The sequence below is a fragment of the Nerophis ophidion genome, linkage group LG07 (assembly GCF_033978795.1).
Source record: "Nerophis ophidion isolate RoL-2023_Sa linkage group LG07, RoL_Noph_v1.0, whole genome shotgun sequence".
Lineage (NCBI taxonomy): Eukaryota > Metazoa > Chordata > Actinopteri > Syngnathiformes > Syngnathidae > Nerophis > Nerophis ophidion.
In genome coordinates this window covers 58283643-58306861 of record NC_084617.1, presented here as the reverse complement: position 1 = coordinate 58306861, position 23219 = coordinate 58283643, and the positions used below count along the sequence as shown (strand labels likewise).

Sequence of the window (23219 nt, the reverse complement as noted above, 5' to 3'; positions counted from 1 at the left end):
CAAAAATTAAAAACAAAAACCTTTTCACATTGTCATTATGGGGTATTGTCTGGATAATTTTGAGGACAAAAATGGATGTATTCTAACAAATTGTGTAAAATGTGAAGCATTGTGAATACTTTCCGGATGCTCTGTATATACACGCAGTTTTACTTTGTAAAAATTTGACATTTTATTGTAATTAATCTGCCCATCCATCTATGTACTCGATGGACAGGCTGGCCCATACTTGCCAACCCTCCCGGATTTTCAGGGAGACTCACGAAATTCAGGCGGAGCTGGAGGCCACGCCCCTTCCAGCTCCATGCGGACCTGAGTGACGTGTCGACAGCCTGTTTTCACGTCCGCTTTCTCACAATATAAACAGCGTGCCTGCCCAATGATGTTATAAACGTAGAATGACCGAGGGAGAGTTCTTGGTTTCTTATGTGGGTTTATTGTTAGGCAGTTTCATTAACGTCCTCCCAGCGCGGTAATAACACACAACAACAGCAGTCACGTAAAGCAGTTCGTCTGCCGTAAACAGCAATGTTGTGACACTCCTAAACAGGACAATACTGCCATCTACTGTACATGCATATGTGACAGTAACATCTACGTCTTTTAGAGAGTGCAGTGCACAACTGCGCACACAACAAGGAGACGAAGAAGCAGAACGAGAAAGATACAGCCATGGCGACGCCGACGATGAGTAAGATGAAGAAATACGCTTGTAAGTTCCAAGCCGCAGCTGCGATTGGACCTGGATAGCCTCCGGGAAAAAGTAGTGGATTACCGAGTGCGTGGCAGTGAAGATCTTCCTCAGGAAGCAAAGATTGACCGGTTTTGGGCCATGCTAGGGAGAGATGGAAGATTCCAGACTCTAGTGCATTTGATGAAAGCACTTTTGTGCGTGCCACACAGGAATGCATCATCAGAGAGGGTGTTCAGCATGGTTAGAAAAATAGTGACAGAGAATAGAACAAGGATGGACAATTCAACCCTTAACTCAACAATGAGTAGATGAGTGTTATGTGTGTGTATATGTGTAAATAAATTCAAGTATTTCTCTTATATATGAAATACTTGACTTGGTCAATTCTAGCTGTAAATATACTCCTCCCCTCTTAACCATGCCCCCGCCACCCACCCCCCACCTCCCGAAATCGGAGGTCTCAAGGTTGGCAAGTATGGGCTGGCCACATTTCCTAAAAGCTAAAGACCAAAGGGCGCCGCGGGCCCCTGAGCTACAATGAGTTTTAAAGACGTGGGTTATGTTTACATTGTTTCTTTTGGGAAACTGCTTCACTATATACAAACTGCGTTGAAGAACCAATACATTTCCTACATCGAAGTTTCACTGGAATTCAACGCCCACTGTGATCCTCCTCTAAGCGTCATTAGAATCCACATGTGCGCTAAGAGTCCTTCAAAGCACCACGCTGGCGGTGGCGCCGTTGTTGGCGGCAACGCGGACACGACGGCGGAGCGCGATCTTTTTGCGGAGCTCGGCGCGAAAGCGGTCGTGGAACCAGGCGTACAGGAAGGGGTTGCAGCAGGACGAGCTCATGGCGCACAGGTGACACAGCAGCTGGATGAGCAGGAAGTAGCGCTTATCAATCAGGTCGATGTCAATGTCACGCAGCACGTTAAACACGCTGATGGGCATCCAGCAGATGCCGAAAGCGGCCACCACCAGGCTCACCAGGCGGAAGGTCTTGCGTTTGCGCACGCGCTGCGCCTCGGCCTGGCTCTGGGTGTGGTAGCCCGGCACCACGCAGTTCCTCAGTTTGACGGATATGCAAAGGTAGGAGATGCAGAGCGCGGACAGAGGCAGCACGTAGGTGATGAAGAGCGTGCTGTATGCGTACGCCAGACGCTCGCTCTCCTGGCCCATCCAGAACTCCTCGCAGATGATGAAGCCCTCGTTTTGGAACTCCACGTGGTAGGTGTGAGCCACTGCTGGAGCCACCAGGGCGCAGGACAGCAGCCACATGGCGGACAGCAAGTAGGTGCATGCCAGGATGGAGATGCGCTTTTTCAGCGGGTGCACTGTGGCGTAGTACCTGTTGGGAAGAGGAGAGACCTTGACCAACAAGGTACTTTTCTTAAAAAAAAGTTCCTCACTGACGGGTGAAGTGCAACTCACATTTCAAATGAAACTTAGATATCAGAATCGGAAATATTTCATTCATCAAATTTAAGATTTTCAGCACAATCCCATTCAAGAGCAGACAAACATTACAGGGAGACAGAACAGGATCGCTGACGGGTCTGCCAACTTCTGGCACCCCTTAGACCAGGGGTAGGGAACCTATGGCTCTAGAGCCGGATGTGGCTCTTTTGATGACTGCATCTGGCTCTCAGATAAATCTTAGCTGACATTGCTTAACACGATAAGTAATGAATAATTCCGCTGTTAATCACAGTGTTTAAAATAACGTTCAAAAGACAAGACATTCTCATGCATTTTAATCCAACCATCCATTTTCTATCGCACCTGTTCAAGAAGTCCCATTAATGGTAAGAAGTATTATATTTATTATTGGTTAGCTTTAGAATAAGTGAATTATATTGTGAAGTGAATGATATTTATATAGAGCTTTTTCTCTAGGGACTCGAAGCGCTTTACATTGTGAAACCCAATATCTAAGTTACATTTAAACCAGTGTGGGTCGCACTGGGAGCAGGTGGGTAAAGTGTCTTGCCCAAGGACTCAACGGCAGTGACTAGGATGGCGGAGGCGGGGGTTGAACCTGGAACTCTCAAGTTGCTGGCACGGCCACTCTACCATCCGAGATGTACTGCTCCAGTAACAACGTTATTAAAAAGAATAAGAGACTTATTCTCTAAAAATGTTGGTCTTACTTAAAAATGCACGCATTTAATTGTATTCAGTGTTGAAAAATATTATATGGCTCTCATGGAAATATATTTTAAAATATTTGGCTTTCATGGCTCTCTCGGCCAAAAAGGTTCCCGACCCCTGCCTTAGACCAGGGGTGTCCAAAGTGCGGCCCGCAGCTAATCGTTTACCGGCCCGCCACACATTCTGCAAAAATTGCAAAATTGATAGTAATGCAAAAATAAAAATAAAAAAAAACAAGAAAAAAAAAAGTCTGCGATGAGGTGGCGACTTGTCCAGAGTGTACTTCGCCTTCCGCCCGATTGTAGCTGAGATAGGCACCAGCGCCCCCCGCAACCCCAAAGGGAAATAAGCGGTAGGAAATGGATGAATGGCATTTAAAAAAAGTGGAATAAGGTGACATCTTCTTGTCAGGATCCCCAGCAAGAACATCCAGAAGCTGCAGTACATACAAAATAGTGCTGCGAGGATCCTGATGAGAGCGCGGAAACATGACCACATCACACCAACTCTCAAATCCCTTCACTGGCTTCCTGTTCCATTCAGGATTGAATTCAAAATCTCCCTACTAACTCACCAGTGCCTCCATGGAAATGCCCCCCTCTACCTCAAGGAACTGCTCACCCCCAAATCCTCCACACGACACCCCCGCTCCATACAGGCTAACCTCCTCAACCTCCACGGGCAAAGCTTCAAACAATGGGAGACCGGGCTTTCTGCTCCGCTGCTCCCAGTCGGTGGAACGCTCTCCCTGACCACCTTAGGGCACCTCAGACTGTGGATGCTTTTAAAAAAGGCTTAAAAACCCATCTTTTAAAAAAAAAAGCCTTTCTATAGACATGCATGCTGGTTGTAGCTATTGGGCTGTTTCTAGTTTTATATTTTATTTATTTTTATTATTACTATTTTTTTTACACTGTGGCACTTTGAGGTTATGTGCTCAACGTAAATTGCTTTTTACAAATAAAATATATTATTGTTATTATTAAATCTAATGAGAAAAAGTGGCAATGTTGACACAAAGCTGCCATGCAGGCAGTGTTTTTTTTTCCTTTTGTCTATTTTCTTTTTTTTTTCCATTGCTCTAAAAAAAGACAAAAAAAATCTAGGTTATAATGAATTATTACTTAAAACTTATCACTTTAAAACTGTTTTATGTGGAAAAAATATTGCAAATGTTATGTGGTTGCCGTATAAAAACATCAAAGTTTTGACAAAAGAGCATAAAACAAACAAAATAATAGTTCAAACTTAAAATCGACAGATAAATGGGAAGTTGGTCTTGAAATTTAAGTTTTAAAAGTAATTAAAGCTGCAAGCAGCGTTGGTCGGGTCCGCCGTTGGCCGCCGCCGCCGCCGCCGTGTCCCGAGTCTCGATCTTAGTCAGACCTACATAGAAGTTTTTGTTTCATCACTCTACGACATTCCTAACAGAATTTACAAGCAGTTTTGTCTGGAAAAAGGTGACGGCTTTTTACAAAACTTTTATTTTGAAGGGGTAATTGGCAACTTCCTGTTGATTTTAACTGAAAGATGCCAAATATCAAAATGTAGGTCTAAGTCAGACCTACACAGAGGTTTTTGTTTCATGTCTCTACGACATTCCTAACGGAAGTTACAAGCAGTCTGTTTTTTGTATCTTCCTAGGGGGCGCTATCGCGCAATTTTTATTTTTGGGGTTTGGTTACCTAATAAGTTGGTCTGCCGCTCCATACCAATGTGTGTGCCAAATTTGGTGAGTTTTGAAGCATGTTAAGGGGGTCAAATTAGGGTATTGTCTGTGTTGTATTCCTAGGGGGCGCTAGAGCACAAATTTGAGTTTTGGGGTTTGGTTTTTTCATTAGCTCGCAATTGTTGCCAGTCCTGATGTGTGTGCCAAGTTTGGTGAGTTTTGAAGCATTTTAAGGGGGTCAAATTACAGCTCAAAGAGGCAAAAATGACATTTTTTAGGAAAATTTGCGCAGGGGTTCTTTGAACGCGCGTAAAATCAAACCCTTAAAACTTATCACAACTTTGTCCGACCACTTTTTTTAAAAGGGTTCAATCTCTCTCCTGTGCGAGTTTGAAGCCGAAACGACAAACGCACTGGGAGGAGTTTCGATTTGAAAAAGGTGACGGGTTTTTACAAAACTTTTATTTTGAAGGGGTAATTGCCAACTTCCTGTTGATTATTTCTGCTAGCTGTCAATTACTAAAATGTAGGTCTTAATGAGACCTACATAGAAGTTTTTGTTTCATGTCTTTCCGGCATTCCTAGCCGAAGTTACAAGCAGTTTTGTCTGTGGTTTCTTCCTGGAAGCAGTTTTTTCTGTGTTTTATTGAAAAATTGCGCTAGAGCACAATTTTGAGATTTTTTTTTTTTTTTTTTCATTAGATCACAATTTCTGCCAGTCCTGATGTGTGTGCCAAGTTTGGTGAGTTTTGAAGCATTTTAAGGGGGTCAAATTGGAGCTCAAAGAGGCAAAAATAGCGTTTTTTGGCGAAAATTTTGCTTTGAAAGGGTTTTGCAAAATTTCTGTTGATTTTAGGTATAGGAGTTTCTGATGGGGAATTTAGGTCTAGGTCAGTTCTACATAGAGGATTTTGTTTCATGTCTCTACGACATTCCTAACGGAAGTTACGAGCAATCTGTTTTTAGATTTTCGTAGGGGGCGCTAGAGCGCATTTTTCATTTTTCGGGTTTGGTTTTTTTATTAGATGGCAATTTTCGCCAGTTCTGATGAGTGTGTGAAATTTGGTGAGTTTTGGAGCATGGTCAGTGGGTCAAATTAAGGTTCAAAGAGGCGGCGGAATAATAATAATAATAATTAAAGCTGCAAGCAGCGTTGGTCGGGTCCGCCGTTGGCCGCCGCCGCCGTGTCCCGGGTCCCGATCTTAGTCAAACCAACATAGAGGTTTTTATTTCATGTCTCTACCACATTTCTAACAGAAGTTACATGCAGTTTTGTCTGGGTTTTTTCCTAGGGGGCGCTAAGCGCAATTTAGATTTTTGGGGTTTGTTTTTTTATTAGATGGCAGTTTTTGCCAGTCCTGATATGTGTGTAAAATTTGGTGAGTTTTGAAGCATGTTAAGGGGGTGAAATTACAGATCGACAATTCTGGATGTTGTTGATAAATGGCTTTTGCTTGGCATAGTAGGGCTTTAACTTGCACTTTGAAGCATTTTAAGTAGGTCAAATTACAGTTTAAAGAGGCAAAAAAGACATTTTTTAGGAAACTTTGCGCAGGGGTTTTTTGAAGGCGCGTCAAATGCAAACCGGAGAACTTATCAAAAATTTGTTCGACCACTTTTTTTAAAAGGGTTCAATCTCTCTCCTGTGCGAGTTTGAAGCCGAAACGACAAACGCACTGGGAGGAGTTTCGATTTGAAAAAGGTGACGGGTTTTCACAAAACTTTTATTTTGAAGGGGCAATTTTTAACTTCCTGTTGATTTTTGCCGAAGGATGTCGATTATCGAAATGTAGGTCTAAGTGAGACCTACCTAGAAGTTTTTGTTTCATGTCTTTCCGACATTCCTACCGGAAGTTACAAGCAGTTTTGTCTGTGTTTTCTTCCTGGAAGCAGTTTTTTCTGTGTTTTATTAAAAAATTGCGCTACAGCGCAATTTTGAGTTTTTTTTTTTTTTTTTTTCATTAGATTGCAATTTCTGCCAGTCCTGATGTGTCTGCCAAGTTTGGTGAGTTTTGAAGTATTTTAAGGGGGTCAAATTGCAGCTCAAAGAGGCAAAAATTGCATTTTTTGTGAAAATTTGGCTTTGAATGGGTTTTTGAAAATTTTTTGTTGATTTTGGCCCCAGAAGATACAATTATGGAATTTAGGTCTAAGTCATCCCTACACAGAGGTTTTTGTTTCATGTCTCTACGACATTCCTAACGGAAGTTACAAGCAGTCTGTTTTTTGTTTCCTTTTAGGGGGCGCTAGAGCGCAATTTTCATTTTTGGGGTTTGGTTACTTAATATGTTGTGGTGTCACGGTAGACCGACGTGTGTGTCAAGTTTGGTGAGTTTTGAAGCATGTTAAGGGGGTGATGTTGGGGCGCGACGGTGCGGAATAAAGAAAGAAAGAATAATAATAATTAAAGCTGCAAGCAGCGTTGGTCGGGTCCGCCGTTGGCCGCCGCCGCCGCCGCCGTGTCCCGAGTCCCGATCTTAGTCTGACCAACATAGAAGTTTTTGTTTCATCACTCTACGACATTCCTAACAGAAGTTACAAGCAGTTTTGTCTGGAAAAAGGTGACGGCTTTTTACAAAACTTTTATTTTGAAGGGGTAATTGGCAACTTCCTGTTGATTTTAACTGAAAGATGCCAATTATCAAAATGTAGGTCTAAGTCAGACCTACACAGAGGTTTTTGTTTCATGTCTCTACGACATTCCTAACGGAAGTTACAAGCAGTCTGTTTTTTGTATCTTCCTAGGGGGCGCTAGCGCGCAATTTTCATTTTTGGGGTTTGGTTACCTAATATGTTGGTCTGCCGCTCCATACCAATGTGTGTGTCAAATTTGGTGAGTTTTGAAGCATGTTAAGGTGGTCAAATTAGGGTATTGTCTGTGTTGTATTCCTAGGGGGCGCTAGAGCACAATTTTGAGTTTTGGAGTTTGGTTTTTTCATTAGCTCGCAATTGTTGCCAGTCCTGATGTGTGTGCCAAGTTTGGTGAGTTTTGAAGCATTTTAAGGGGGTCAAATTACAGCTCAAAGAGGTAAAAATGATATTTTTTTGGAAAATTTGCGCAGAGGTTCTTTGAAGGCGCATAAAATCAAAACCGTAAAACTTATCACAACTTTGTCCGACCACTTTTTTTAAAAGGGCTCAATCTCTCTCCTGTGCGAGTTTGAAGCCGAAACGACAAACGCACTGGGAGGAGTTTCGATTTGAAAAAGGTGACGGGTTTTTACAAAACTTTTATTTTGAAGGGGTAATTGCCAACTTCCTGTTGATTATTTCTGATAGCTGTCAATTATTAAAATGTAGGTCTAAGTGAGACCTACATAGAAGTTTTTGTTTCATGTCTTTCCAACATTCCTACCGGAAGTTACAAGCAGTTTTGTCTGTGGTTTCTTCCTGGAAGCAGTTTTTTCTGTGTTTTATTGAAAAATTGCGCTAGAGCGCAATTTTGAGTTTTTTTTTTTTTTTTTTTCATTAGATTGCAATTTCTGCAAGTCCTGATGTGTCTGCCAAGTTTGGTGAGTTTTGAAGCATTTTAAGGGGGTCAAATTACAGCTCAAAGAGGCAAAAATAGCATTTTTTTGTAAAAATTTTGCTTTGAATGGGTTTTTGCAAAATTTCTGTTGATTTTTGCCCGAGAACATACTATTATGAAATGTAGGTCTAAGTCAGACCTACACAGAGGTTTTCGTTTCATGTTTCTACGACATTCCTAACGGAAGTTACAAGCAGTATGTTTTTTTTTTTTCATAGGGGGCGCTAGCGCGCAATTTTGATTTTTCTGGTTTGGCTCCCTAATATGTTGGGAAGGCATGAAAGACCGACGTGTGTGTCAAATTTGGTGAGTTTTGAAATATGTTAAGAGGGTGAAATTGGGGCGCGACGGTGCGGAAGAAAGAAAGAAAGAAAGAAAGAATAATAATAAAACGCAGCAGATTCAATAGGGTCCTTGCATGGCAAAGGACATGGATGTCCTTTGCCATTGCAGGGCGGACCCTAATAATAAGAAACGTTACAGATTCAATAGGGTCCTTGCATGGCAAAGGACATGGATGTCCTTTGCCATTGCAGGGCGGACCCTAATTAAAGCTGCAAGCAGCGTTGGTCGGGTCCGCCGTTGGCCGCCGCCGCCGCCGCCGTGTCCCGAGTCCCGATCTTAGTCAGACCAACATAGAGGTCTTTGTTTCATGTCTCTACGACATTCCTAACAGAAGTTACAAGCAGTTTTGTCTGGAAAAAGGTGACGGCTTTTTACAAAACTTTTATTTTGAAGGGGTAATTGCCAACTTCCTGTTGATTTTAACTGAAAGATGCCACCTATCAAAATGTAGGTCTAAGTGAGACCTACATAGAGGTTTTTGTTTCATGTCTGTCCGACGTTCCTACCAGAAGTTACAAGCAGTTTTATCTGTTTCCTCTTCCTAGGAGCAGTTTTTCTGTGTTTTTTTCAAAAATTGCAATAGAGCGCAATTTTGAGTTTTAAGGTTTGGTTTTTTCACTAGATCGCAATTTCTGCCAGTCCTGATGTGTGTGCCAAGTTTGGTGAGTTTTGAAGCATTTTAAGGGGGTCAAATTACAACTCAAAGAGGCAAAAATAGCGTTTTTTTTCAAAAATGTTGCTTTGAATGAGTTTTTGCAAAATTTCTGTTGATTTTGGGTATAGACGTTTTTTATTGGAAATGTAGGTCTTAGTCAGACCTACACAGAGGTTTTTGTTTCATGTCTCTACGACATTCCTAACGGAAGTTACAAGCAGTCTGTTTTTTGTCTCTTCCTAGGGGGCGTTAGCGCGCAATTTTAATTTTTGGGGTTTGGTTGCTTAATAAGTTGGTCTGCCGCTCCATACCGATGTGTGTGTCAATTTTGGTGAGTTTTGAAGCATGTTAAGGGGGTCAAATTAGGGTGCGAAGGTGCGAGCGCGCCTTGGGTTGCTGTCCCCGAGCCCCACGGCAGGAGATGCCTTGGTGACACTATTTAATGCATTGTGAAAGTAATGCAGTTGTTGTATTGAAGTGAAAATATCAAGCTTCCTGTTGATTTTTGCCAAAGCATGTCAATTATTCAAATGTAGGTCTAAGTCAGACCTACATAGTGGTTTTTGTTTCATGTCTCTACGACATTCCTACCGGAAGTTACAAGCAGTTTTGTCTTTGTTTTCTTCCTAGAAGCAGTTTGTCTGTGTTGTATTCCTAGGGGGCGCTAGAGCACAATTTTGAGTTTTGGGGTTTGGTTTTTTTATTAGCTCGCAATTGTTGCCAGTCCTGATGTGTGTGCCAAGTTTGGTGAGTTTTGAAACATTTTAAGGGGGTCAAATTACAGCTCAAAGAGGCAAAAATGACATTTTTTAGGAAACTTTGCGCAAGGCGTCTTTGAAGGCGCGTAAAATCAAAACCTTAAAACTTATCAAAACTTTGATCTACACTTTTATTCAGAAGGGTCCAAACTCTCTCCTGAGCGAGTTTGAAGCCGAAACGACAAACGCGCTCAGAGGAGATAACTTTTGAAGAAAGGTGACGTTTTTTCACAAAACTTTTATTTTGAAGGGGTAATTGCCAACTTCCTGTTGATTTTTTCTGCTAGCTGTCAATTATTAAAATGTAGGTCTAAGTAAGACCTACATAGAAGTTTTTGTTTCATGTCTTTCCGACATTCCTACCGGAAGTTACAAGCAGTTTTGTCTGTGTTTTCTTCCTAGAAGCAGTTTTTTCTATGTTTCATTCCAAAAATGTTGTAGAGCGCAATTTTGAGTTTTAGAATTATTTTTTTTCATTAGATCACAATTTCTGCCAGTCCTGATGTGTCTGCCAAGTTTGGTGAGTTTTGAAGCATTTTAAGGGGGTCAAATTACAGCTCAAAGAGGCAAAAATAGCATTTTTAGCGAAAATTTTGCTTTGAAAGGGTTTTGCAAAATTTCTGTTGATTTTAGGTATAGGACTTTCTAATGGGGAATTTAGGTCTAGGTCAGTTCTACATAGTGGATTTTGTTTCATGTCTCTACGACATTCCTACCGGAAGTTACAAGCAATCCATTTTTTGTCTTTTCCTAGGGGGCGCTATCGCGCAATTTTGATTTTTCTGGTTCGGCTCCCTAATATGTTGGGAAGAAACTCCTCACCGACGCGTGTGTCAAATTTGGTGTGCTTTGAGGCATGGTCAGTGGGTCAAAATACAGCGCATATGCGAGTATCGGTGCGGAAGAAAGAAAGAATAATAATAAAACGCTACAGATTCAATAGGGTCCTTGCCATGGCAAAGGACAGAGTCCTTTGCTGGCAGGGCGGACCCTAATAATAAACGCAGCAGATTCAATAGGGTCCTTGCATGGCAAAGGACATGGATGTCCTTTGCCATTGCAGGGCGGACCCTAAAAAAAAACAAACTAATAAAATGCATCACTTTATGAGTGGGGAACTTTTCGGATCTCAAATATATTTAGTAGGATTTTATTTAACTTTTCACTGTGATTAATACAAAATATTAAATAATTAAAATCAATGGTGTCCTGCATTATTGATCTTTGAGGGCTTTAATTGCTAAATAAAGGAGCTCTCCTGAAGGAATCAAAGTATTATCTATCTAAATACCGCATATTTCATTTTTACTGAAGAAAACAAAGTTGTTTTTGACAGAAAAGGCATAAAACCTTATTGGTTTTACTTTATATCAACCTTAAGTTGATATAGAGATATACTGTAAGCCATCCATCCATCCATTTTCTACCGCTTATTCCCTTTCGGGGTCGCGGGGGGCGCTGGCGCCTATCTCAGCTACAATCGGGCGGAAGGCGGGGTACACCCTGGACAAGTCGCCACCTCATCGCAGGGCCAACACAGATACACAGACAACATTCACACTCACATTCACACACTAGGGCCAATTTAGTGTTGCCAATCAACTTATCCCCAGCTGCATGTCTTTGGAAGTGGGAGGAAGCCGGAGTACCCGGAGGGAACCCACGCATTCACGGGGAGAACATGCAAACTCCACACAGAAAGATCCCGAGCCTGGATTTGAACCCAGGACTGCAGGACCTTCGTATTGTGAGGCAGACGCACTAACCCCTCTGCCACCGTGAAGCCCCAAGCATTAAATAAAAATAATAATAATAATTTGACTTATTTTTAACATTTTAGTGACCTCTATTCTCCCCAGGAACCCTAAGGACTAAAAAAAAATCCATATATTTTGTCATGTTTTGAAAATATTTTTTTTTAAAATGGCCCCCGCATGCTTACATTTTTCCGTGTGCGGCCCTCTGTTGAAAAAGTTTGGACACCCCTGCCCTAGACAGAAGGTGAGAAACAGGTAAATGCTGGGGGGGAATATTCAGTCAGAGCCAGGGCCCTGGAAAGGGGTCCAGACTGAGGCCAAGGGGAAAAAAAACCCTAACACTTTAGTATAGGGAAAATGTTCACCATTAATTAACATCCAAATTAGTAACAAAATGGCTCTTAGTTTGTCATTATTAAGTACTTATTAATGCCTTATTGTGCATGGCCTTATCATACAACCAGTAAGCCGGTAACACTTTAGTATGGGGAAGATATTGTAATAATCCCAGGAATGTAGGCCATACTTGCCAACCTTGAAACCTCAGATTTCGGGAGGTGGGGGGCATGGTCAGGGGTTGGGCGAGGGGTGTGGTTGGGGGCGTGGTTAAGAGAGGAGGAGTATATTTACAGCTATCCATCCATCCATTTCTGCCGCTTATTCCCTTTGGGGTCACGGGGGGCGCTGGTGCCTATCTCAGCTACAATCGGGCGGAAGGTGGCGTACACCCTGGACAAGTCGCCACCTCATCGCAGTATGTGTAGAAACAGGTGATTCAATTATAAATACATTTATTTATAATTGAATCACTTGTTTATTTTTCAACAAGTTTTTAGTTATTTTATATCTTTTTTTCCAAATAGTTCAAGAAAGACCACTACAAATTAGCTATATTATGCACTGTTTTACAATTTGATAAATCAGAAACTGATGACATAGTGCAGTATTTTATTTCTTTATCTTTTTTTTTTCAACCAAAAATGCTTTGCTCTGATTAGGGGGTACTGGAATTAAAAAAATGTTCACGGGGGTACATCTCTGAAAAAAGGTTGAGAACCACTGCTCTAAAAGTCGTAAATGTTATTGTCACATTTGCATGCACAGTAGATGGCAGTACTGTCCTGTTTAAGAGTGTCACAACATTGCTGTTTACGGCAGACAAACTGCTTTACGGTAGGGGAAAACGTGACTGCTGTTGTTGTGTGTTATTACCGCGCTGGGATGACGTTAATGAGACTGCCTAATAATAAACCCACATAAGAAACCAAGAACTCGCCCTCGATCATTCTACAGTTATAACGTCATTGGGCAGGCACTCTGTTCATATTGTGGGAAAGCGGACGTGAAAACAGGCTGTGGACACGTCACTCGGGTCCGCATGGAGCTGGAGGGGGTGTGGCTTCCAGCTCCGCCTTAATTTCGGGAGATTTTCAGGAGAAAATTTGTCCCAGCAGATTTTCGGGAGAGGCGCTGAATTTCGGGAGGGTTGGCAAGTATGATGTAGGCTCATACGACTTCTTTGTTTGTCTTGTCTTTATTGCACAAGATGTAATTCAACCACACAACCGCTTTCCCGGCAAAACTCCAACTCTCACTTCCTATCAACAACGTCACTTCCCTATCTCTCCCGGAAGTCCCGCCCCCCAGCCAAAGTCATTGGCTAACACCCCGTAGCCAGCCGCTACTATATTCACCATTACTAACCCTAACCAAATAACTCTAAATTAAGTCTTTGTTACTTAGAATGTGTTCCCTTAATGTCCAAATACCGTGTTTTTTCGGAGTATAAGTCGCTCCGGAGTATAAGTCGCACCTGCCGAAAATGCAAAATAAAGAAGGGAAAAAACATATATAAGTCGCACTGGAGTATAAGTCGCATTTTTGGGGGACATTTATTTGATAAAACCCAATACCAAGAATATACATTTGAAAGGCAATTTAAAATAAATAAAGAATAGTGAACAACAGGCTGAATAAGTGTACGTTATATGACACATAAATAACCAACTGAGAAGGTGCCTGGTATGTTAACGTAACATATTATGGTAAGAGTCATTCAAATAACTAGAACATATAGAACATGCTATACGTTTACCAAACAATCTGTCACTCCTAATTGCTAAATCCCATGAAATCTTATACGTCAAGTCTCTTACGTGAATGAGCTAAATAATATTATTTGATATTTTACGGTAATGTGTTAATAATTTCACATATAACAATATTAAAGAGAGAGACATTTATTTCTACATACTTCTAAAAAAGCAAAAGACAAAAACAACAAAAAAACACGAAAATCATAGTGTCAAAAAATGCATTTTCTCATCTCATCAATAATGTGACATCATTAGCGGCAAGTGCGCGCTCTTTCAGTCAATTAGTGCACAAGAAATAAATAAATAAATTATATATATATATATAATATATAATTTATGTACTTATTTCTTGTTATATATATATATATATATATTTATAAAAAAAAAAAAATATATATATATATACATACTATAAAAACAGTATCACTTTTTATATTTTCCTTTGTTTTTTTTTTGTTGTAGCCACATGGTGGTTTACGTTTTGGAGACTTGTGTATGCGTGTGCATGTTAATAAATACATTAATATATATATATATATATATATATATATATATATATATATATATATATATATATATATACACAGCCCGGCCCCCGGCCAAATTGTTCTAACCCAATGCGGCCCCCGAGTCAAAAAGTTTGGGGACCCCTGCTCTAGAGTCTATATAAACTTCAGATCTATCCCTCATTTAAAAATGTTTTAGTTTTTTGTATGTTGTTTTTTGTCAAACAAAACTATGTTTTTAATGGCAAACACACAAAATATGCAAAATCTTCCACCAAAAATATTTTTCTTAGTGGAATATTTGATGTGACGTAATTAGAACCTTGGAAAGGTCAATATTTCATAATAACATTGATTTTGATTCAATATTATGTTTTGAGCAATGACAGTTTGAAAGAAAAAAATCAGCTTTGTTTTATTAGTCAACATCGCACCTTTTTCTAAATTACATTTCAACCTTTAAGCTTTTTTATTTCACTTTTGTTATGTTTTTGTTTTTTTTATTAGTATTTTTGAATATGCCGCCGGCCTTTAAAAATTAGCTGTGGGCCGCAAATGGCCTCCGGGGCACACTTTTGACACTGCTTCTATAGATAATAAATAATTAAATCTGATAAATCTATTGATAAAAAGCAGAGCCTGGCGACGCATGCGCATTTATCACAACTCTCTCGCTCTCTCTGTCTCTGCCCCTCCCTCACAAATGCTGCTGCTTGGCACACCTTCACAATTTGTTTTGTTTTTAACCCCTTCTTCACCCTGAACGTACACGCAACCCTAACTCAAAATGCCGGACATTTGAGGCATTTCAGAAACTCCACCCGGACAGCCCCGCAAAAGAGGACATGTCCGAGGAAAAAGGACATATGGTCGGTCTAGTATAGTTCTGTATTTTGTTAGTTCTCACGGCATGTCGGCGTGGATGGTGTGTACAGCAAGAAGGAGTCAATAACCGCCCGTTTTACAAAAAAATAGAAAATTCCTGTATTTTGGCTTCACGATAATAGCGTAAGGAGCTACATTCAGAGTGCCCCAACTTAAAATGTTTTGAGGCAAGAGCTAATTGTGTATAATATTTTGCGCTACTGTTTTTATCTGGCAAAACAAATGGCTTCAAATTGCATGTAAGAAACAATGTTTTTGTGTTTTTTTTCTGTTAAGGGCTAACTGTTATGATTTTTAAGGTAAATGCAAAAAAATGACCTACATTTCCATCATTAGTTGGTGTTATGCTTATGGCCTGTAACAATGTAATTATGGTGTAATATTTAATAGGGTTAATAACTTTTACCTTATGTAATAACGTCACATTTTCTAACAGTCTGCAGTATTTAGGGGCGGCATGGCGTAGTGGGTAGAGCGGCCGTGCCAGAAACCTGAGGGTTGCAGGTTCGCTTCCCACCTATTAACATCCAAAAAGTCGCTGCCGTTGTGTCTTTGGGCAGGACACTTCACCCTTGCCCCCGGTGCCGCTCACACCGGTGAATGAATGATGAGTGAATGTTTGGTGGTGGTCGGAGGGGCCGTAGGCGCAAACTGGCAGCCACACTTCCGTCAGTCTACCCCAGGGCAGCTGTGGCTACAAATGTAGCTTACCACCACCAGGTGTGAATTAATGATGGGTTCCCACTTCTCAGTGAGCGCTTTGAGTATCTAACAATAGGAAAGCGCGATATAAATCTAATCCATTATAATTATTATTATTATTAGTAATAAACCTTCAATCAATCAATCAATGTTTATTTATAAAGCCTTAAATCACAAGTGTCTCAGAAGGCTGCACAAGCCACAACGACATCCTCGGTTCAGAGCCCACATAACCTTGACACATTTTGTAATAACGTTTTACATACTGCAAAAAGTCTCCTCTCTGAGTGGTAGAGGAGTTTGCGTGTCCCAATGATCCTAGGAGCTATGTCGTCCGGGGGCTTTCATGCCCCTGGTAGGGTCTCCCAAGACAAATAGGTCATAGGTGAGGGATCAGACAAAGAGCAGCTCGAAGACATCTAAGGAATTACAACAAAATGAACTCAGATTTCCCTCGCCCGGACGCGGGTCACCGGGGCCCCTCTCTGGAGCCAGGCCCGGAGTTGGGGCACAATGGCGAGCGCCTGGTGGCCGGGCCTGTTCCCATGGGGCCCGGCCAGGCACAGCCCAAAGAGGCAACGTGGGTCATCCCTCCAATGGGCTCATCACTCATGGGAGGGGCCATAGAGGTCAAGTGCATTCTTAGCTGGGCGGAAGCCAAAGGCAGGGCACTTGGCGGTCCGATCCTCGGCTACATAAGCTAGCTCTTGGATCGTGGAATGTCACCTCGCTGGGGGGGAAGGAGCCTGAGCTAGTGCGCGAGATAGAAGAGTTACGGCTTGATTTAGTCGGACTCACCTCTACGCACATCAAAGGCTTTGGAACCAGTCCTCTCGAGAGGGGCTGGACTCTCTTCCACTCTAACATTGCCGGCAGTGAGACGCAACGAGCTGGGGTAGCAATTCTTGTTTCCCCCCGGCTCAAAGCCTGCACGTTGGAGTACAACCCAGTAGACGAGAGGGTAGCCTCCCTCCGCCTTCGGGTGGGGGGCACGGCGTGGTCCTGATTGCTGTTTGTGTTTACGCACCAAACAGCAGTTTAGAGTACCCACCCTTTTTGGGTACACTCGAGGGAGTACTGGAAAGTGCTTCCCTTATCCTACTGGGGGACTTCAAAGCTCATGTTGGTAACGACAGTGAAACCTGGAGAGGCGTGATTGGGTGGAATGGCCGTCCGGATCTGAACCCGAGTGGTGTTTTGTTATTGGACTTTTGTGCTCGTCACAGATTGTCCATAACAAAAACCATGTTCAAACATAAGGGTGTCCATATGTGCACTTGGCACCAGGACACCCTCGACCGCAGTTTCATGATCAACTTTGTAGTTGTGTCATCGGATTTGCGGTGTCATGTTTTGGACACTCGGGTGAAGAGAGGGGCGTAGCTTTCTACCGATCACCACCTGGTGGCGAGTTGGCTGCGATGGTGGGGGAGGATGCCGGACAGACCTGGCAGGCCCAAACCCATTGTGAGGCTCTGCTGGGAACGTCTGGCAGAGTCTCCTGTCAGAGTGAGTTTCAATTCCCACCTCCGTAAGAACTTTGAACATGTCATGAGGGAGGTGCTGGATATTGAGTCCGAGTGGACCGTGTTCCGCACCTCTATTGTCGAGGCGGTTGATTGGAGCTGTGACCGCAAGGTAGTTGGTGTCTGTCGTGGCGGTAATCCTAAAACCCGTTGGTGGACACCGGCGGTGAGGGAAGCCGTCAAGCTGAAGAAGGAGTCCTATCAGGTTCTTTTGGTTCATAGGACAGGTACCGAAACCCCAGCAACTTCAGCGGTCGCGGAGACGAAAACTTGGACATAGGAGGAGTTCGGGGAAGCCATGGAAAACGACTTCCGGACGGCTTCGAAGCGATTCTGGACCACCATCCGCTGCCTCCGGAAGGGGAAGCAGTGCACTGTCAACGTTGTGTGTGGTGCGGAAGGTGTTCTACTAACATCGACTGCAGATTTTGTGGATCGGTGGAGGGAATACTTCGAAGACCTCCTCAATCCCACCAACATGTCTTCCTATAAGGAAGCAGTGAAGTGAAGTGAAATGAATTATATTTATATAGCGCTTTTTCCTCAAGTGACTCAAAGCGCTTTACATAGTGAAACCCAATATCTAAGTTACAATTAAACAAGTGTGGGTGGCACTGGGAGCAGGTGGGTAAAGCGTCTTGCCCAAGGACACAACGGCATCGACTAAGAGGCGGAAGCGGGGATCGAACCTGCAACCCTCAAGTTTTCTGGCACGGCCGCTCTACCAACCGAGCTATGCCTGGGGAATCTTTTGTGGGCTCTCCTATTTCTGGGGCTGAGGTTGCTGAGGTAGTTAAAAAGCTCCTCGGTTGCAAGGCCCCGGGGGTGGATGAGACCCGGCCGGAGTTCCTTAAGGCTCTGGATGCTGTAGGGCTGTCTTTGTTGACAAGACTCTGCAGCATTGCGTGGACATTGGGGGCGGTACCTCTGGATTGCCAGACTGGGGTGGTGGTTCCTCTCTTTAAGAAGGGGAACCGAAGGGTGTGTTCCAACTATTGTGGGATCACACTCCTCAGCCTTCCCGGTAAGGTTTATTCAGGTGTACTGGAGAGGAGGCTTTGCCAGATAGTCGAATCTCGGATTCAGGAGGAACAGTGTGGTTTTCGTCCTGGTCGTAGAACTGTGGACCAGCTCTATACTCTCAACAGGGTCCTTGAGGGTGCATGGGAGTTTGCCCAACCAGTCTACAGGTGCTTTGTGGACTTGGAGAAGGCATTCGACCGTGTCCCTCGGGAAGTGGGGTATCGGACTGTCTGAGTGTGGCGGTTCGCTCCCTGTAAGATCAGAGTCACAGCTTGGTCTGCATTGCCGGCAGTAAGTCGGACACGTTTCCAGTGAGGGTTAGACTCCGCCAAGGCTGTCCTTTGTCACCGATTCTGTTCATAACTTTTATCGACAACATTTCTAGGCGCAGTCAAGGTGTTAAGGGGGTTCTGTTTGGTGGTTGCAGGATTAGGTCTCTGTTTTTTGCAGAGAATGTGGTCCTGATGGCTTCATCTGGCCAGGATTTTCAGCTCTCACTGGATCGGTTCGCAGCCGAGTGTAAAATAAATTGGAATGAGAATCACCACCTCCAAGTCCGAGTCCATGGTTATCGCCCGGAAAAGGGTGGAGTGTGATCTCCGGGTTGGGGACGAGACCCTGCCCCAAGTGGAGGAGTTCAAGTACCTAGGAGTCTTGTTCACGAGTGAGGGAATAGTGGCTCGTGAGATCGACAGGCTAATTAGTGTGGTGTCTTCAGTAATGCGGACGCTGTATTGATCCATTGTGGTGAAGAAGGCGGTGAGCCGGAAGGCAAAACAATCAATTTACCGGTCGATTTACATTCTCATCCTCACCTATGGTCATGAGCTTTGGGTCATGACAGAAAAGAAAAGATCACGGGTAGAAGCAGTCGAAATGAGTTTCCTCCGCCGGGGGGCAGGGCTCTTCCTTAGAGATAGGGTGACAAGCTCTGCCATCTGGGATAAGCTCAAAGTAAAGCCGCTGCTCCTCCACATCGAGAGGAGCCAGATGAGGTGGTTCAGGCATTTGGTCAGGGTGCCACCCGAACGCCTCCCTAGGGAGGTGTTTAGGGCACGTCCAACTGCCACGGGGAAGACCCAGGACACAATGGGAAGACTATGTCTCCCGGCTGGCCTGGGAACGCCTCGGGATCCCCGAGAAAAGCTGGACAGAGTGGCTGGGGAGAGGAAAGTCCGGGCTTCCCTGCTTAGACTGTTGCCCCGCGACCCAATCTGGGATAAGCGGAAGAAGATGGATGGATATTGCAAAAAGTTATTACACAATCCATGTGCTGCACTTTGTTTTTTTTTGGGTATAAAATGTAGCAATTTGGTGCATGGTGCAATCAACAATCCAAGTCAAGGCCTTAATTAGAAAACCAATGAGAGCCGCTAAAAGGATTTAATCTTCATCAGAATTTATTCTAATGAAGATTAAACTTCCCCTGTCAGGTGGACCAGGCAAACAACTGTCCATTGAGGGAGTCACTTTAATATCGAGCATTGTACACGGAGCTCGCTATGTGTGTTAGTACAACTACAGTACATAGGCTATCTGGCTAGCTCAGCCGTGTACAAACAAAACGTGAAATGTGGGCTAATACTTTACAGATGCTGTAATATGATTGTTCATGTTTTTCAGTCAGTACAGATTGGTGTTGTATCACAGTGGTGTCTATTACAAATGGAAAAGTGTTTCGTATTTTTGTAGAAACTAGCTTTTTTTCTTGCCATCGTTAGCTTTTATGGCTAATACTGAAGCACGCCGATGTGTTACTACGAAAATTACTAGAAAATGAGTTCCTCAGTGTTCGCTACTACAATAACAAATCAGCTACAGCTTGGTTATTATACGGGTTGCGGAACGTACATTGAGTATTGTTGTCGTTTTTGTAATCCACGCAGTCTGATAGTTTATATATCAATGATGAAATATTAAAATTGCAACACATGCCAATAATGATGACGCTTATGTTGACGCGTGCTTGTGACGTTATTGGTTGTAGCCGACATTTTATCCCAACACCACTCACGGCTAAAAGTTGTCGGATTTAATCGCATAATTACACAGTATTCTGGACATCTGTGTTGTTGAATCTTTTGCAATTTGTTCAATTAATAATGGAGACTACAAAGAAGAATGTATTTGTTGGAAAGCGGTGGATTTCGACCGGCTGTAGCAACACAAACACAGCCGGTGTTTCTTTGTTTGTTGTGAAGCTTTGATATGGAACAGTGAACCTGTTTCTCTACCACATGTCAACCGGCAGGTTTCGGTGAGAAAATTGTGGTAATAAGTTGGCTCTTACCGTAAACATGAGCGGAGCTTGTGTCGTTCTTCCTGCAGCAGCTGTCAAAGAGGCAGCTGCGACTTTCTTGGCTCCTCCATGGCTTCACTCAGAGACACTGTCGGTCACCACACCCCTCCGACTTTCAGGTATGACTTTATAATCTCACTAAAACACTAGTAACACAATAATCAGATAAGGGATTTTCCAGAATTATCCTAGTAAATGTGTCTAATAACATCTGAATTGCTCCCACTGCCCTCGCCTTTTTTTTTCTTCCTTTTTTTTCTTCTAGTCCTTCACTCTCACTATCCTCATCCACAAATCTTTCATCCTCGCTCCAATTAATGGGGAAATTGTCGCTTTCTCGGTCCGAATCGCTCTCGCTGCTGGTGGCCACGATTGTAAACAATGTGCGGATGTGAGGAGCCCTCACACCGGTGACGTCACGAGCACATCGGCTTCTACTTTCGGTACGGGCAAGGCTTTTTTATTAACGACCAAAAGTTGCGAACTTTATCGTCGATGTTCTCTACTAAATCCTTTCAGCAAAAATATGGCATTATTGCAAAATGATCAAGTATGACACATAGAATGGACCTGCTATCCCCGTTTAAATAAGAACATCTCATTTTAGTAGGCCTTTAAAGTGATTTAGAGGAAGAATTGATTGATCCCATTCGCTGCATTGTTAGCCACCTAGAACGAGCCAACTGTACATGGTAGAACGCAAAAAAAACCAAGAACATTTCGTCTATTTGTCCCTCATAATGATTGTGAACGACAGGCTATATTCCAAAGATGTGCAGTTCCACTTTAACTGTAATTTTGATACGGAAGTGAGGCTCTACCTTCCAGGATAGCAGCAGGTATTTGCTCACAAAGCTTACGGCAAAAATAGTATTGTCAGGAGACAACTTCTCATGGGTACCCTTTCTTTGTACATTTCTGCTCGTTATTTTCCCTCTTGCGGCTCATCGGTAACTAAAGGACACGTTATTTGCCCGTTAAAAGAAGAGTCTGAGTGTACTCACTCTTGTGTCCCATCCACCTACCTAACTACGGGCCGCCAAGCTCATCATGATAATAATGGAAATATGCAGCACAAAAAGGAAAAGGAAACAAATAATAAAATGTTGGCTTTATAATACATCTCCGGGTTGGGTAGGAGACCCTGCCCCAAGTGGAGGAGTTTAAGTACCTAGGAGTCTTGTTCACGAGTGGGGGAAGAGTGGATCGTGAGATCGACAGGCGGATCGGTGCGGCGTCTTCAGTAATGCGGACGTTGTACCGATCCGTTGTGGTGAAGAAGGAGCTGAGCCGGAAGGTAAAGCTCTCAATTTACCGGTCGATCTACGTTCCCATCCTCACCTATGGTCATGAGCTTTGGGTCATGACCGAAAGGACAAGATCACGGGTACAAGCGGCCAAAATGAGTTTCTTCCACCGTGTGGCGGGGCTCTCCCTTAGAGATAGGGTGAGAAGCTCTGTCATCCGGGAGGAGCTCAAAGTAAAGCCACTGCTCCTCCACATCGAGAGGAGCCAGATGAGGTGGTTCGGGCATCTGGTCAGGATGCCACCCGAACGCCTCCCTAGGGAGGTGTTTAGGGCACGTCCAACTGGTAGGAGGCCACGGGGAAGACCCAGGACATGTTGGGAAGACTATGTCTCCCGGCTAGAGAGAGGGAAGTCTGGGCTTACCTGCTTAGGCTGCTTCCCCCGCGACCCAACCTCGGATAAGCAGAAGAAGATGGATGGATGGATGGATGGATGGACGGCTGGATGGATGGTTGGATGGATGGGTGGATGGATGGGCTTTATAATACATCGTGAGTATAAAACACTGCACATTTCCAGTGTGCCGTTTGAACCCCATATGTCAGTGAGAAAGAACATTATGTTTTTACATCCAACACAGCAATTTGAAGCCAATTCCTGTGCCGGATAAATACTGTACTTTCATAAGGCGTGAAATCATGTGCTCGTCTTACAAAAATAGCTGCAAGCTGAAAGCCTCCCATCTTTGCCGCCATGTAAAGTGCAATTATTTTTCAAGGACTCACCTGTCCACCCCGATGGCGGTGAGGGTGAAGACGGACACGTAGACCGTCACCGGCTGGATGAGGTACACCAGGTAGCACATGAAGCGGCCGAACACCCACCCGCGGGGGTTAAATGCGTATGCCAGGGTGAAGGGGACGCACGTGGCGCACATCAGCATGTCGGAGAAGGCCAGGTTCCCAATGAAAAAGTTGGTGACGTTGTGCATCTTGCGGGTGCGGCAGATGACGTACAGGAGCAGGTAGTTGCCGAAGACGCCCACCAGGGCCACCAGGGCGTAGCAGGGGATGATGAGCAGCCTGAAGGACTGCAGAAGCTCCACGCCCTCAAACTGGGGGTTACGCTCGGAGGAGACGTTGTGGAGCGCCACCTCAAAGATGGTGCCTGTATCGTTCTCCTGGTGGGTCACGGGTGCTGACGCCAGCTCTGTGTCACAGCCGCTGCTGTAATCTTCCATCTCTTCGGGCTGAGGTCCACCTGGTGGGAGAGTAGGCTGTCTAAAGATGCTCCCTAAAGACTGACTGGTAAGTGCTATGATCATCCATTGCTGCATGCTTACCACGATTACCCTATATCATGATTAAATACAT

General features: G+C 43.6%; 1 protein-coding gene across 1 annotated transcript in view; it reads right to left on the bottom strand.

The window, feature by feature from the left end:
* Positions 1–1408: 1408 nt before the first annotated feature.
* prlhr2a (prolactin releasing hormone receptor 2a) overlaps positions 1409–23219 on the bottom strand; it is a 24672-nt gene continuing 2861 nt past the window's right edge. The window contains exons 2-3 of the mRNA XM_061907270.1: positions 22632–23106; positions 1409–2045 (exon numbers count right to left, since the gene is read on the bottom strand). Coding sequence (XP_061763254.1) covers positions 1409–2045; positions 22632–23106 — 1112 coding nt within the window. The remainder of the gene's footprint in view (positions 2046–22631; positions 23107–23219) is intronic.